Source organism: Coprinopsis cinerea, assembly GCF_000182895.1.
Source record: "Coprinopsis cinerea okayama7#130 chromosome 5 map unlocalized cont3.5, whole genome shotgun sequence".
NCBI lineage: Eukaryota > Fungi > Basidiomycota > Agaricomycetes > Agaricales > Psathyrellaceae > Coprinopsis > Coprinopsis cinerea.
In genome coordinates, this window is record NW_003307540.1 from 302,620 (window position 1) to 318,847 (window position 16,228).

Here is a 16,228-nt window from a genome sequence, read left to right on the forward strand (position 1 = left end):
GGTATCGATATACTGTGCAGCAGACAGTGAGACGTCCTTGGTATTGTTAGTCGCATATGTACATGAGAGTGGTGATAGTGTCGAATATTCCATCCATAAAAATACTCAGACCCTCCAAGGCCCATAAACAAACCTCCCCGCCTCCTCAGCAATCTCCACAACCGCCTCCATCCACTGCCCCACATCCATGGCCACACCTTCAAATCCATCCAACTCGCCCTTCAAGTCCTCATGCCCCGGAATAACAAAATCGAATTCACCTTCCCAACGTTCCAGCACGGGCATCTGACTACTGCTATCCTCTGACTGCGCATGAGGATCAGGGTTGTGACCTTCTACCTGCTTAAAGCTTCCAACACCACCTCCGTCGAGAGGCCGTCGGGATGGGAAGGGTGTGCCAACAGGCTTGCATACTGTACCAGGCTCGGGTAGTTTACCGGTGATGAAATACCTGCGGATGGCCCCGCTCGTGCAGAACGAGGGTGCGCTGAAGGAGCAATGCTGCATAAAGATTTCGACAGTCAGTTAATGAGGAGATAAAGTCTAGTGTAAAGGAGACGCACCCCAGGCGAATCTTGAGTTAGGACGACAGAGTTGTTGAAACCTTTCGACATCTTCTTCGCGCTGGCGGGACGATCTCTTGTTAAGAGAAAACGAAGGTTTAATTGAGTTGAAGTGCTTACGAAGAAAGAGGGGTAACCGGGTCTGTAATGAGATATCATCAGTAGCGCTTTTCACAAACGACAGACATTCATCCCACCTGCAGTATTCCCAATAACCAAAATCGGATGACTAGTATTCGCAACGAACGGTCCCTTAAAGGACGCTGCAGGACTCTTCTTCGGCCACCCCCTACACCCAACGAACGGGTTCAACATTCATCAGTAAATCACACATCCAACCACCACTACCACCAAAAGAAAGATCCACTCACAAACAACTCAACCGAGCCCACGCCCAAACATCCGCCCACTCCGACTTCTCACTCAACTCTTCAAAATACGCCTGCGACTCCTCCAAACTCTCGGGTACTTTCTCACCATCCGTGCACAGAATAGCCACAAGCGAATCTCGCACGGAGGCAAACTCGAGTTCCTCAGAAGGGTCGCAAGAGCATTGGAACGGTGGTGCAGCGAGGAGTGTGAAGAATGGCTCGGGATCGCCTTGCGCCAACTTGGCCAATACCTCTGCGAGAGCTGAGAAACCTCCGTAGGGGCTATAGAGTATACTGAAGACTATCGCTCGGAACTTGGCATAGTCCAGAATACCGTAGTACGTCCGGCTGCCTTCCTTCTCGGTGTACACAGGTAAAGGACGGCGTCGAAGTTCGTCCGCGAGGCGGGTGAGGTTTCGCTTGATATCAGATGGGTCGGGGGCGTGGAACGCGCAGCGGTCAGGTCCGGCGGCTGCGCAGCTGGTGTAAAAATGCTCCATGACTTTGGATGCATCTTCGAGGTTGGTCTTCCATCCGGCTGTCAGAGGAAACGGTTAACCGCGAGAGCTAGGCGGTGGTGGAGTGGAGCGCACTGGCATAATAGTCCTCTGCATCCATGACGCCGTCGATGATCATACGTTCAATCTTATCCTGTTCAGGCGTTTAGCTACGCACTGGACCGTCGAAGAGGCAGCTCACTCACAGGGAACATCGTCGCGAAGGTCGCACCAAGGACACTCCCATACCTGCACAGTCCAATCAGCAACCCCATTTCCGCCGCACAACAGACAGCACATACGAGAATCCCCAATACTGCAACTTCTCCCTCCCGTACTTCTCCGCAATCCGAAGCATATCGCGAGCAGTGTTAGGGGTGTTGATGTGCTGAAGGTAATCATCTTCATTATGCGCAGCCGCCAATTTTCCAATGACGTGACCTGCAGCCCACGTCCTCGCAATGCCTTCAATCGTATCATTCTTGATCGCAGCATGTCCAAGACGGGAATCGGTGAAGAATGCTCGCTCAGCGTCGGTGGAGAAGAACGATGCGCGAGGAGTAGAACGGGCGACCCCTGTATGATCAAAACCGTACAATACGCAGTAAGAAAGTCGAACAGGGAGGAGATTGCAGGTTTACCCACCTCTCGGGTCAAACGCTACAATGTCGAACTGTGGACCAATGACAATACTCAGCGCCTGACCGAGAATACGGAGGAAATCAACTCCACTCCCTCCAGGTCCACCTGGGTTCAACAAGATAGGACCCCTGTAGAACCTTGAGGTCGGAGGAAGCCATGCACGTCTGCGAGCAATCGCAATGGCTGCCTGAGCACCTTCTGGATCTGAGTAGTCCAGAGGAACTTCCAATCGAGCGCACTGAAGACCAGGGTAACAGTCATGCCAGAGAAGGTCTTTGCTGGGTATGATCTGTTCGGAGGGACGTCAGAGAGTTGATTTTGAAGAGGCCGCTGGAAGATGACCTCACCGAGTTCCAGGAGAAGGTACCTGAGCTCGAGCGCGACTGGCCGACATTGAATTCTATGCCCGCATAATCGTAGCCTGTGAGTCTGACGCCCGACCAGAACCAAAGCCCAATGAGCGCTATGAGGGGCAACGTGGTGACCAGTGTCCTTCCTCTCGCCATGGTTTGCTAGAGTGAGGGAAGGAAGAAGAAGAAAGAACTTGGGCGTCCGCAGCTATAAAGGGGTTCTTGATATATATCATCTTCATTGGAGAGGCTAGAGCACAGTGATGGTAGCCTGAGAAAAAAGGCTCCGGACCAGGGTCAGTGGTCACATTGTCACCGCTCGAAGCCCCGCAGTCTACACAGGGGTGCATCAGAGTCCCAATGGCTTAATCAGGGATTGTGGGGCTTGTGTCTTTGGGTGATCAAGAGAGCGACGTTCAATGCTGGTGCTACAATTGCAAGAGTTGGGACGAAGCGACGTCACCATCCGCCAACGCATCCAAAATCGAATTGATCTCCGACCGAAATACACCGGCAACTGGGCGGCTGGCCGTGATAGGCGCCCAAGATCTCCCCAGGAGTCCAGGACAACTTCGAAACAGCGCAGTACGATCAATAAAATTAAGCCATATCGGCTCGCTATGACGGAAAAAACAGCGTAGACGGAAAGAGGTCACAATTCAGCCATTCAGACGTAGAGAAAGAGGCGAGCTCAGATCCTCAAAGGACCATAGGCATGACGAGCCGCAGCCTCCTTCGAGAGCTTCTCAACAGCATCCATCCATTGCTCAACATCCACACCCTCCAATCCAGAAGCACCGCTGAAACTGTCCTCGACGTCCCTGCGAGACCTCCTAGCAAGACCACCTGGGAAAGGCGAGCCAATGACATCGCAGACAGTGTCGGGTGCAGGAAGAGATCCGTTGATGAAGTACTCGCGGATGGCGAGTTGCGTGCAGAAAGAGGTCGCTCCGAGGGACGTGTGCTAATGAGTAGTATGTTAGCATGACTTAATGGGAAGAGCGAAGTTGAACATACCCCGGGAGCATCTTGAGTAAGGACCACGGAGCCGTTGAAGCCCTGGGAGACCTTGTTTGCACTGATTATGTGGTCAGTCGGCAAATGGCGCGCCAAAAAGACATCGGTCTCACTTGGCGAGAGGGGTGACAGGATCTGAAGAAGCAACTATTGAGTCGCACGTATTCGGAAGTCCAATCATCCAACGACGTACCAGCAGTGCTTCCTATGAACAAAATCGGATGGCTAGTATTTGCAGCGTACGGGCCCTCAAACGAAGCCGCGGGCGTTTTCTTCGGCCACCCACTTCAACAACAAAACACACCCCTCAACACATATACGAGACGAAACCAAAGAGACAGCACTCACAGACAACTCAACCTCATCCAAGCCCAAACACCTGCCCACTCCGACTTGGCACTCAACCCCGCAAACGCCGTCTGTGTATCACCAAGTCCCTCCGGAACCTTCGCACCATCAGTGCACAAAACAGCCGCCGTCCCCTCCGTAACAGCCTGCATCTCCTCCTCCTCTCCCCCAGCAGCATCACAATCACACCGGAACGGCTGAGCCCCGTCGAAAGCAAAGAACGGCTCCGGATTGCCATCCGCCAACTGCGCGAGTACCTCAGCCAATGGCGCAAACGAGCTGAAAGGACTGTAGAGCGCGTAGAACACGGCTGTCTGGAATTTGGAATAATCGAGGAGACCGTAGGTTGGGGCGCCAGATGTGCTGGTGGTGTACACGGGGATAGGCTCGTTGCGGATTTGGTTGGCGAGTTGGTAGAAGGAGGCTTTGATGTCGGCGGCGCTGGGTTGGTGGAAGGCGCAGCCTGAGGGACCGGCGGCTGCACAACCTGTAAAGAATTGTTCGAGGACGTTGTCTGCGTCTTGGAGGTTGTCTCCCCATGCAACTAGAGAGCATAGTTAGCGATGGTCGTGAGGATATACATGGCCATCATACCGGTATAGTGGTCGTCCAAGTCTACCACTCCGTCGAGGACCATACGCTCAACCTTGTCCTGTGAATGCACTGTTAGCAATACGTTTCTAATAATAAGAAATATGACAACTCACAGGGAACATAGTCGCAAACGTAGCTCCCAAAACACTGCCATACCTGTAGAACAATTCCTTGTCAATACCCCATTTACTCTCCAAAAAACACCAAAACAACATACGAAATCCCCCAATACTTCAACTTCTCCTCCCCATACCTCTCCAAAATCCTCACCATATCTCTCGCAGTATTAGGCGTATTAATATACTGCAAATAATCCCCCTCCTCCTCATCATGCGCTTTCGCCAACTTGCCAATAACGTGCCCGATCCCCCAGGCTTTTGCGACACCTTCGCCGGTTCCGTTCACCATCTGGCTGAGATACGCGTTACCGAAGAATGCGCGCTCGGCTTCGGTTGCGAAGATGGAAGCGCGGGGAGTTGAACGGGCGATGCCTGTATCAAGGTGAAGTCGCTCGTTATCAGATACAACGTCGTCTCGGATATTACAGCTTGCTCGACGAAACAAGAAGGCCGATCCAGGACGTACCTCGCGGATCAAACCCAACAAGATCGAATTGCGGACCAAGTCCCATCGCCAATAAGTCCCCCAACCCAAGGACGAACTCGACACCACTCTGCCCAGGGCCTCCAGGGTTGAACAAGATAGGCCCTTTATAATCCGCTGAAGACGTTGGTACGCCAGCTGGTTTACGCGTCAAGGCGATAACGGCTTGAGGACCTGTCGGGTTGTCGTAGTCCAACGGAACTTCCAAGCGCGCGCACTCGAATGTGGAATAGCATTCGTGCCAGGTAAGATTCTGGCTGGGTGTAATCTGGGGTATAGATGGAATGTAAGGCCTTCGTTGAGTGAGGAGGAAGACGAATATCGTACCGAGTTCCATGAGAACGACTGCCCCAGTGCGATAGTTGGCAACAAAGAGAGGAACAAAGTGACAAGTGCTCGAGTGCTTCCCTTCATCTCTGCAGAGACAAGTAAAAACGGAATGGAGGACAGTTGGAGAAAGGGAAGACACTGGCAAGGAGCTATTAAATATCCCTAAACTGAGCAACGAGCCCATCTTATGTACCCTTGCGCATGCTTTACAAACGTGCCTGGACTCTGATGGTTCAGGGAAGCCGAAGCGCTCAGGCGCTTCTGAAACGACCAAGCAGTGATACCGCCGTAATCCCTCTCGACGGGGGTTCGGGCGTCGGGGCCATTCGGGTAACACAGAACAAACAAGGCGAGTATTCCTCCGAATTTAAGTTGAACTTACCCAACGACTCTCATCTGCGAGTAACCATCCAGCCAAATTTCATTCGGAATTCCTCTTTTCGCCGTTCGCAGTTCACACAGCTAAAGTTCAAACTCGGAGTAGTAGACGGCACGCAACGGCACCCAAAGATCTCACTCCCAGCCTTATCTGATAATCCCACCTAGACATTGCATCCTCCTACTCCCATTTGGGAAATCCATGATGCTATCATTCACCAGGATTCTCCCTTCCCTACCGTCTCTGGCGCCCAACGACTTCTGAAACGCGCATGTCCTACTTACTGGAGTCAGGAATAACAGTAGATTAACAACGGACTCGTGCCTCACGACCAGACCTCACAACCCACATTGCACAAAGATCGCGTACCTCACATGTTGTATTGGTCGAGGTCGGTGACTTGAAATCACATCATTCAAACCAGCTAAGGGACGTCGTACAACTGTGCGAATGCCTTGGGATTTTCGAAGCGTATATGTAATCATGAAACCCTTCCGATCCTCGTTTGCTAAGAGCTTGAAAGTTGCACCGAAGGACATCCATTGGCATCAACTTCAATCACGACCCCTCGCGAAACTTTGGTGTGTTCCGAAAGCGGCGGAACACATACCAAACCGGGAGGGTGGCTGTGCACCGAGACGCCTCATGGCAGGCCTAGGGGGAGCAAAGTTCAAACACCGTCGCCTCCATCCAGACTCGAGACGATGACTGAACTTAGAACGCTCTGCGAGCGGGAGTCTTCCATGAAATCCGAACCCACTGGAAGAGTCGCTGAGTGATTGTCATCTGGATCCAAGTACTAGGTTACACAGTACACCTGTCTTAACAAACCTCTCTCAACCCGCCATCACAAAGGTCCATACACCCGCCTCCCAGCAGCCTCCTTCGCCAACTTCTCAACAGCTTCCATCCACTGCTCCACATCGACTCCTTCCAAGCTTCCTCTAACAGCGAGTCTTTCTTTTACTTCGTCCCTCTTTGCTTTTCTATCCCTCTTCGCCCGAGCCACGTCTTCCATCCCTCCATCCTCATCCCCATCCCCACCAGCCGCCGGAGAACCATCACCCTCCCCCTCCCCATCCCCATCACCATCACCACTCTCACCAAACGGCCAAACAGAACCAGGAAACAACGAACCCACAACCTCACACACAGTTCCAGGCTGTGGCATCGTGCCGTTGACGAAATACTTCCGGATATGCAGTTGGGTGCAGAACGAGGTGGCGGCTAGGGATGCGTGCTGAACGGAAATAAACAAAAAAAAAAAAAAGAGGGTCGTGTCAGCGACTGCAAGTACGGCGTGTATGACATTAAACGACTCGAGTGTGTGTAATTTTACAGAGCTCGAGCTCGGACTCACCCCCGGAGAATCCTGAGTGAGGACAACGGCCCAACCTGGGAACCCTTGGGATACCTTATGCGCACTGTAAAACGAGGAACACTCAGTACCCAGTACTTCTTAACTGTTCGGAGACGACGTACTGGGCGAGAGGCGTAACAGGGTCTAGTATCCACATCACAGTGAATCAAGTCATTACGCGTTCGGGATTGAAGGGAATAATTTAAGTGGGGAGGGGGACGTACCAGCAGTATTCCCAATGAACAAAATCGGATGACTCGTATTAGCCACAAACGGTCCTTCAAAATCAGGCTTGCCGGGTATCTTCCTCGGCCATCCCCTGTATATAGAAAAAAATCAAATCAATAAAATTAGATCCAGCACTTTCCTATCACCACTTCCGCCACATCCCCAGCCCAAGAGTCCAAGAAACGGCAACAACAACAACAACAAAAGAGGGGAGACTCACAGACAATTCAACCTCGCACCAGCCCACACACCCGCCCACTCCCTCCACCTCCCCTCACCACCACCGCTAAACGCCTCAAACGCCCTCCGCGTCTCCTCCAAACCCCCACCCCCACCCCACCCCGCTGCATCCGCACACTCGACAGCCATCCGGCCCTCCACCACCTCCTCCCCCTCCCCCACCTCCTCCTCCTCCCCGTCCTCCCACCGATCACACTCGCATTGAAACCCCCTCGAACCGTCCATCGCAAAAAACGTATCCGGGTGACCATCCAAAAGGTCCTTCAAAGCTCGCGCATAGAAGCTATACGCCAGATAGGGAAAGTACAACCCCATCAACATCACACTCTGGAACTTTGAGTGGTCGACGAGCCCGTAGATCGGGCCTCCCCAGAGACTTTCCGTATGCACCGCGATAGGTTCATGTTTTATCCGATCAGCGAGGTCGTAGTACCGCGCCTTGATGGCGGACGCGTCGGGGTCGTGGAGAGCGCAGTTTTTTGGGGACGCGGAGGCTGCGCAGCCTTGGAAGAAGTGATCTAGAGCGGAGGAGGCGTCTTGCAGCTCGCTGCCCCAGATCCCTTTTGATAAAAAAAAATTATGTTAAAAAGACAGGTGCGCGGTTGGTTAGCGTTGGCTCTTTCTAAAAGAAAAAAAAAAAAAGAGATATCGGTTGCCAAGAGAGAGGTTACGTACCGTTGTACCAGTTCTCGATGTCGACGACGCCGTCGAGGACCATACGCTCGACGTTGTCCTGTACACAATACACACAGACACACCCCGTCGTCATCCAAAGCTTTGCGAGTGATCTTAGATATAGGTTACGCACCGGGAACATAGCAGCAAACGTCGCACCCAGCACAGTGCCATACCTAGCCCACCAAATCCAGATCAGTACGAGTCGCACAGCAGCCTCTCGACTCTCGAGGAAGAGAGAGAGCGCCTCGGATAGATAGGTAGATAGAGAGAAATGAATCGAAATAAAAACCTAAAACCACTCACGAGAACCCCCAATACTGTATCTTCTCCCTCCCAAACGCACGCACAATCCTCAACATATCTCGAGCCGTATTGGGTGTATTGATGTACTCCAAATACCCTCCTTCTTCCTCATCATGCGCTTGAGCCAGTTTTCCAATGACGTGTCCCACCCCCCACGCCCTCTCCACACCCTCCCCACTCGCATTGACGATCCGGTCAAAGTGCGCCTGTTGGAAGAACGCGCGTTCGGCGGGGGTGGGGAAGATCGTTGTCCGGGGTGTCGATCGAGCTATACCTAAGGTAGTCAAGTAAGTACTAAGTACCAGTAGTCTAGTAAATACTACATAGGTACTTGTCGACGATCGATTAGACGTATGTACGTACCTCGTGGATCAAACCCGACGATATCAAACCCAGACCCGAGCGTCTGGGCTAGGTGGTCCCCCAACCCCAAAACGAACGCAACACCACTCTGCCCAGGCCCACCCGGATTGAACAAGACGGGTCCTTTGTATTCCTTCGAGTTAGGCAGGACACTGGCTGGCTTGCGGACTAGAGCTATGGCTGCTTGACTGCCGGTAGGATTATCGAAGTCCAAAGGAACCTCGAGGCGAGCACACTGGAAGGATGAGTAGCATGGATGCCAGGTTAGGTTTTCTGTCGGTGGGATCTGGAGAAGATTGAAGGAAGAGTTGTAGTACAAGTGTGAGTGGTTTGGTTGATGGAAGAGGAGGAGGAGAGAGGGAACGAGGGAGGGAACGTACAGAGTGCCAGGAGAATGCGTAGGCTGGTGCAACTATCGTCGACATGCCGAGGGCGAGGAAGAGGGTGAGAAACGCGGGCGCGCGGCTACGCTTCATAATGTAAAGTGGATGTAACAATGGTAGCTGGAAAGGAGAAATCACAGTCTAATGAAAGACAAGGGCACCTCCATATGTGTATATATACCTCTGCAGAATCCAAATCTCAACGTCTACAGGTGGCCCCATGATGATGCGAAATCGTCCCAAGAAACCCCCGTCCGCAGCAACTCTGAAAGCAGCATCCAGAGTAAAAAAAATGCTGTAAAAGCTCTTAAAGGGCCAAGCATCCAACACCTCGTAGACGATGGGGTCGACACCGCGCGTAATTGCAGTTGGGCGCTCCTATCCCCGTTTCATCTGGATCTTCTCCCCGCCCGGCGTCAATCGAGTGAGTATGCGCAGCAAAAAGTAACGCTGAAGCGCCGATCTTATTCCACACGCCGGATTCATCGTCCCAGAGCTACAGCCTTAGCCTACAGGCACGCGTATGGGGTGCATGGTTGTCAGAATCCAATCATGTCGACAGGGTATACTAGTCCAGTAGCACTCCCAATTGCAAGGCCGTACGGAGCACGAGAGACGGCGTTCAGCGGGTACTTTGTTGGACGGACGTAGCGGGCGCTGAGGCGAGCAGTAAGGAAGCCAGTCACAATGAAGTTCGCTTCGGGATGCTGCGACGTTAAAGCTGGGGACAAGCTTAGGGATCCTTATCGTGGGGCATTTGCAGGTCGGCAGGGTCTGGAGGGTGTTGGTTCAGGGCCAGGCTGAACTTCGGCTAGGCTGAGCTTCGCGGCTGGGATGAGGATGATTCGGTCTTGACTATGTAGATTGCATAGGAATAATCGGTTCGTCATGAGTAAAAAATTCGTTGAGACGCGACATTGTCCTAGAGCCTGAGGCGGGCACCACAGTGGCGGTCGAGGACCAAGAAACGACTGGGCAAAAGTTGGGCGAAGGCCAAACAGAGACCCAAACATCAATCCAGCCCCTGTCCAAAGCCTTCCTCGAAACCTTCTCTCCCTAACCCCCTACACTTGAATTCAGGACATCAAATGCCCTTCCTACAGAATAATTACACATATGGAAGAAAAGTTGAGACTTGGAATGCGCAGAGTTGTTATCTGCAAGGTCCGGTGTGGACAAGCGAGACCCGCTGTCCATGCGGCAACCTAAGCACGCACGGTAATCACCCCAATAACAATCCATTTATGTAACCCTTCTTCTCTCCACCACCACCACACCCCTTCCCTCTTCTTCACTTCCACCCCAGCCCACACAATGTCCTCCCTAACACCCGAAGCCCCCAAACCCCCCTGCGCCCCACCCCAGCCCGCCAACGCCTCCAACACCAACCTCGCCCACCTCAACCCCCTCCCGCCCAGCGTCTTCACCCTCCCGCAGACCGCCCAACTCGAAGCTCTGTATACGATCATCAGGGACAAGGAAACCTCCCGCGGCGACTTTTTGTTCTACTCGGATAGGATTATCAGGCTTTTGGTGGAGGAGGGGTTGAATCATTTGCCGGTTGTGAAGAGGACGGTTGAGACGCCTACGGTGAGTGCTGGTGCTCGAGTGTTTGAGTGGACGGGGAGGATTGGAAGGGTGGCATGGGCTAAGCTGATATATCTGGAATGTAGGGAGCAACATACGAAGGCGTCGGCTTCGAAGGCAAGATATGCGGTGTCTCTATTCTTCGTGCGGGAGAGGCGATGGAAGCCGGTCTAAGGGAGGTGTGTCGGAGTGTTAGGATAGGCAAGATCCTCATTCAGCGGGTGCGTCCCCTTATTCCCCGTCCCCTCAAACCAAATTCCTAACAGAACATGGATTGGATAGGACGAAGAAACGACCCAACCAAAACTCTTCTACTCCAAGGTACACGCCACGATCTCTTCACCAAAGCTACGTTGCTCAACGATGACAGTTCCCACCCGATATCGCATCGCGCTACGTCCTCCTGCTCGATCCTATGCTCGGTACACCGCGTTCCTCCCTCATCCTCCTCGATCCATTTAACTAACCAACATGCACACAGCAACGGGCGGATCAGCAATCAAAGCCGTCGAAGTGCTCATCGAACACGGTGTCCCAGAAGAACGCATCATCTTTATCAACCTGGTGCGTGCGCCACATCCATCTCCGTGCACTATCCTTATCATTATCATTAACCCTCGTAGATCTCCTCACCAGAAGGCCTCACAGCCTTCACATCGCGCTTCCCGTCGCTCAAAGTGGTGCGTACCCTCCACCCATCCCTATAGCCTTTGCATCCTCACCTGAATCTCGCGACGCGCTTTACAGATCACAGGCTGGATCGACCAAGGCCTCAACGAAAAAGCATACATCATCCCCGGATTGGGAGATTTCGGCGAGAGGAGGTGCGTCTTTTACCGTCCTCGATTGTCTTCCGCTTGTCTCACTCGCGTGCGTTTGCAGGTACTGCACATAAAGGCAGAATCGATTAGGGCTCTGTTCTTCCAAGTCTCGGTGTATTATTTCTTGGATATGGATACGGATTTGGGTTTTTCCGGGTTCAAATTCAAAGCTCCCAGCTGTGCACTTTCGTCTCGTTCTCGGTGGTAAGCAACGCAGATCTTACACAGTGTACTGACCATACTAGCCAGTACTCCGGTACACAGCAAGCGAATTCAAAACGAATACATACATACTTCACATTGCATAAATGCAGCAAAAAGACGCGAGGCCACGATGACAGTCATGACCATTCAATTCAACCCACTCTTCCGCTCATTTCACGCAGTTCTCTCCTCAGATCTAACCTCGTCCATCCGGATCCACAGGCCTCCCTGTACAAAGAAAGAGATGTCAGTTCGGCGCTCAATCCCCATGCCCCACTCCCCTATCTTCAATCCTCGATTTTTTCTCCTCCAGCATTCCAGGATCGGAACACATCCCCTACGTCCAGAACAAAAAACCCCATCCCCCACATCCACCACACAACCCCCATCCCCCACCCCCTCCAAAAAACCAAAAAACCAAAATCCTAACTCACCTTGACATACAACGTCAAATGCGAACTAGGCCACACCTTCTCCCTCTCAACCACCCTCCCCCCAAACCTCCCTCTATCTTCCCTCCAATGTTTCGGGGGTTTCGTGTCCTCAGTCATCGCATCCTCCGCCAAACGGAAGTTCGTAAACTGCTGGATGAGCCGGATGAGGAAGAAGGATGTTTCGTGGTAGGCGAACTGTTTCGACTGGTTGTTAGTATGCCAACTCTAAATTTTATCGCATTCTGAAGTTTGAACACGCACCTGTTGCCCTAGACAAATCCTCGGACCCGCATTGAACGGACAGAAGATGTACGGGTTGGGTATGAGGTACTTTTGGAGACGGGAGTCGATGAAGCGGTCGGGGTCGAATTCTTCGGCTGGGTTGGATGATGTACGCGGGTTGCCGCCCGTAAGGGTTTCGGTAGGGTCGTGAAGTGGTCAGGTTGGATGGGGTGGGCCAGTGACAACGGAGAGTGGGTCAGCGGCAGTGCGAGGTGGGCCAATTAGAAGGCGGGTCCGCCAATGATAACCGACGAGGATGACGAAGACGAAGACGAGTCAATCAGAACGCCCCTGCCACCCCAAAGAAATGTCCAAGCCACATACCATCAGGCCCCCACAAATCCTTCCTCCTCTGCATATACATCACCCCATACAGAATCCGCGTCGAAGCTGGGATATAATGTTTCTTAACCTCCCCTTCGGGCGTTTTGGATTCCCAGATCGTTTCGTTTACTGATACACTGCATAGCGCGAATTCATGGCCAGTCAGGAATTTAGTTGTGAAGAGGATGTCATGAGGAGGGGTAGGTGGAGATAAGACCCTAGAGGACGTACCGACTATCAAACGGTCTACATACATAGCAGACAAACGGAAATCAGCCTTCGTCTTGGAGGCGGCGGGAGAGGAGTGGAAGGAAGCCGAACGTACACAGGAGGGTACAACCTCAGAACCTCTGTTCATTCAAACACCAGTACCGTTCATCCAAACGCCAGTCAGTAACCTTCAAGCCTGACGAATCAATGATATCCAACGTGGACCATGCTACGCACCATTAACAAACGCCCTTAGATACTTCAACTCTTTCATATCCTCATAATCCGGTCTCCTACTGTACCCCACTTTCGATATAACCTCGTTGCGGAGCTTGGACTCGACGTGTGGGTGTTGGGTGAGTGCGTAGAGGGCGAATGTTAGGAGTGTAGCTGACTGAGTAGGAGTTGATAATTGGCCGGGTGTTTGAAGGTTGGGATGATAATAGGTGTTACGAGCATCCGAGGGTGAGGTGTCAGTTTGGATACGAATTGGAAGAATGTGACGTACGGTATCTCGACCTGCTACGAGGAGGTTGACGAGCTAGATATGAGACGGTATCCATCGACGATCAATAGCCGCTCGTTGAATGAACGGGCGCCTATCTCACCTCGTCCTTTAATATCTTCCGATCTAGACAAGATAAAATCGCAAGATCGACATCAGTGATAGCCTTTCAGCGAGATCAGACGGATGTACCCTGCGTAGTTCGCACAAGATGCTGCAAAAGCGTCACGTCCTCCTTACCCTCCCTCTCCCTCTCCCCTTCCCCCTCCGCCTTTCCACTGTTACCCTTCTCCCCAATCCCCAAATTCAACTTACGCTCCTCCTCCTCCTCCCACTCCCTAACACCCCTCTCCAACACCGCCTCCACAAACCCATCCACAATACCCCGTTCCTTCCTAACCTTATCCCCCCAAAACTCTGCTAGAGCCCACTGCTCCCCCAGCCGCGTACGGAAGGCGGAGCGGAGTTGAGCAGATTGGAAGGCGTGTACGAATGTGTTTGAGGGGTGGGTTTCGAAGGTGTGGTTTTGGTTGTGACTTTTGTTGGAGGAAGCAGAAGAAGGGGGAGAGGAAGGGAGGGGTTGGGACGCAGCAGTGCCAGAAGGTGGGTAAGCCAATCCTGCTTCCAGCGAACGCACGTCGTTGCCGAAGAGAAAGCTCGATGCAGAGTCGAGTGTGAACCGCGCTGCCAGGTCCTACATATCCAAGCGTCATAAATCAATCGTTCGATACCCAGAATTCAATACCCATTAACGTCCGACGTTCACTACCCATCAGCGCACATACGCACCTGGAAATCAATAGGATACCCCTCCCGCAACCGCCCCCGAGCTAGGTGGAGAGCTTCCTCGGCGTGCGTGTCGAACGTTTCAAAGTCGCTGATACGTTCGCGGGTGAAGAACGGGCGGGTCATTGAGCGGTGGAATCTGAATTTCGTAAATCCTTAGGTTTAACCTAGTGCTCTTTTTTTAAGGTAGGGGTGGAGAGGAGACGTACTTCCACATCTCCCCTACAATATGCATTCCGTCGAACGATGAGTTACGGGAAGATGAGACGGGTATGGTAGGGTAGAGGGGACGTACCGTCCGAATTGAACACGCCCACTCCGAGTAGAGAATCCATTTGAGCCTTGAATATATCGCCTACACGGAAGGTAGCGGCACATAATAGACGATTTGGGGTAGTGAGTTTCCTTCTGGGTCTAATATCCCCGCCTCAATGATAGGGTGGAAGGAGAGAAGCGTACCTTTGATGAAGTTCTCGAATTGCGTCGCTAGGATGGCCTATGATTGCAAGTAAGTACCACGAAATGTCGTCAGTTGACCGCCGAATGGAGCTTGAAGTTCTCGAGAGAAAGAGAAGGAGTGGAGGCTTGGAGGCTAACCTTGATATGATCAGGTTCGAAGGTGATAATCTGTCCGTTCGCAAGAAATTAGAATGAGTAAGAGATGGGCTTATAACGTTCCAGTGAGAGGCGGGAGGTAGAGGTCTCACCCTACTATCAGTAGGCGCACGGAGCTGAAACGTATTCCCATACTCCTTCATCCAATCGAGGAAGACCTCCGCTACACAGAATCCATTAGCGACCTCCTCAACACTAAAAACTCCTCTCCCAATCTCGAAGCGGGATTCCGTCCCAGGCTTGGAGAAGTGGAATCCCGCTTCAAGCTCCACCGCGTACTCGGACTTGTGCACTCACCCGGATAACCATCCCTAAAACTCCTCATAACCTCCTTCATAACGCCTACTCCAAGCACACTAGGCCACGCCTCCCCAACAGCGGGCACAACCTCCGCACCCACCGCCCTCGCCCTCCTCGCCTCTCGCCAGAATCGTGTATAGCGGTGGACCGCGATCAGGGTTGAGGTTAGGATGCAGAAGAGGGGGAACTTGATCCATAGCGAGGCTGAGGCTGGGCTGCCAGTGGGTAGAGCGTGGTGAGATTGGTATATTGAATTTGACAGCGAGTTTGAGAGAGCGTTGGTTGCGTAGATGAGGAAGGCGAGGATGGGGAGGGTGGGTTTGCTGAGGAGGTAGCGCGGGCCTGGTGGGAGGCGCGAGAGGACGCGGTCTGTATAGAGGCTAGGAATTGTTATTGCCATTGCTAGCTTCCAGCTTTGGGTTCAGCTTCAGGGAGGAAGTGGAACTGGAGACTAGGGTTCAAATCGATATGGTGCGCCGTCAAGAATAGAAACCTAGTTATAGGCTATTATATAGGAAGTGCGAAGTGCGACCCCACGATCGCCTGATTGGTTCATCGAATTCGAATTCAGAAGGAAGTCCTATCTGGAACTAGTATTGATTGGAGTTGTGTATCGAGCTTCTCGCACGACGCAGAGCTCCTCATCGGGTCTTGAGCGTAACGGCGGCGAACTTGTCTATCTTTAGTTCTTAAGCACCGAGACATGTAGAGTACATGTTCAAGTGGACATGAGAGTTGAATTATTGAACTTGTCACCGGTGCTCGAAACGCCGGTGTTGAATGCGATTCTTGTCAATCGCCCTGAGAAATCAACTTGGAGTTTATGAGCCTGTAAGGAATGTAATTCGTCACCTGTCACGATTTGTGAGCATACATTTGACGGCACGCACTCGGGCACCTGATTTCAAGGC

General features: G+C 52.3%; 6 protein-coding genes across 6 annotated transcripts; 1 reads left to right on the plus strand and 5 right to left on the minus strand.

Moving 5' to 3' along the window:
• Positions 1–105: 105 nt before the first annotated feature.
• Positions 106–2,579, minus strand: CC1G_14542 (hypothetical protein; the record flags this gene model as incomplete). The annotated part of the gene is made up of 8 exons (XM_002911064.1): positions 106–501; positions 564–639; positions 935–1,472; positions 1,528–1,585; positions 1,638–1,680; positions 1,734–2,007; positions 2,077–2,362; positions 2,421–2,579. 8 exons carry the CDS (start codon positions 2,577–2,579, stop codon positions 106–108), a joined length of 1,830 nt encoding a protein of 609 aa, XP_002911110.1.
• A 535-nt stretch (positions 2,580–3,114) lies between these two features.
• On the minus strand, positions 3,115–5,322 carry CC1G_06661 (hypothetical protein; the record flags this gene model as incomplete). Its single annotated transcript, XM_001839396.2, has 8 exons — positions 3,115–3,387; positions 3,441–3,575; positions 3,602–3,725; positions 3,789–4,332; positions 4,383–4,440; positions 4,496–4,538; positions 4,600–4,873; positions 4,968–5,322. 8 exons carry the CDS (start codon positions 5,320–5,322, stop codon positions 3,115–3,117), a joined length of 1,806 nt encoding a protein of 601 aa, XP_001839448.2.
• Positions 5,323–6,541: 1,219 nt separating this feature from the next.
• Positions 6,542–9,291, minus strand: CC1G_06660 (hypothetical protein; the record flags this gene model as incomplete). Its single annotated transcript, XM_001839395.1, has 10 exons — positions 6,542–6,934; positions 7,055–7,118; positions 7,177–7,198; positions 7,279–7,373; positions 7,503–8,082; positions 8,198–8,255; positions 8,331–8,373; positions 8,504–8,777; positions 8,867–9,101; positions 9,247–9,291. 10 exons carry the CDS (start codon positions 9,289–9,291, stop codon positions 6,542–6,544), a joined length of 1,809 nt encoding a protein of 602 aa, XP_001839447.1.
• Positions 9,292–10,563: 1,272 nt separating this feature from the next.
• Positions 10,564–11,731, plus strand: CC1G_06659 (cytosine deaminase-uracil phosphoribosyltransferase fusion protein; the record flags this gene model as incomplete). The annotated part of the gene is made up of 7 exons (XM_001839394.2): positions 10,564–10,839; positions 10,923–11,057; positions 11,103–11,157; positions 11,318–11,400; positions 11,460–11,516; positions 11,584–11,660; positions 11,719–11,731. The coding sequence occupies 7 exons, from the start codon at positions 10,564–10,566 to the stop codon at positions 11,729–11,731; spliced, it is 696 nt and encodes a 231-aa protein (XP_001839446.2).
• Positions 11,732–12,286: 555 nt separating this feature from the next.
• Positions 12,287–14,528, minus strand: CC1G_14543 (cytochrome P450 monooxygenase pc-2; the record flags this gene model as incomplete). Its single annotated transcript, XM_002911065.1, has 6 exons — positions 12,287–12,490; positions 12,557–12,672; positions 12,902–13,030; positions 13,349–13,505; positions 13,825–14,310; positions 14,406–14,528. 6 exons carry the CDS (start codon positions 14,526–14,528, stop codon positions 12,287–12,289), a joined length of 1,215 nt encoding a protein of 404 aa, XP_002911111.1.
• Positions 14,529–14,930: 402 nt separating this feature from the next.
• CC1G_14544 (hypothetical protein) lies at positions 14,931–15,717 on the minus strand (the record flags this gene model as incomplete). Its single annotated transcript, XM_002911066.1, has 3 exons — positions 14,931–15,029; positions 15,110–15,276; positions 15,315–15,717. 3 exons carry the CDS (start codon positions 15,715–15,717, stop codon positions 14,931–14,933), a joined length of 669 nt encoding a protein of 222 aa, XP_002911112.1.
• Positions 15,718–16,228: the final 511 nt, after the last annotated feature.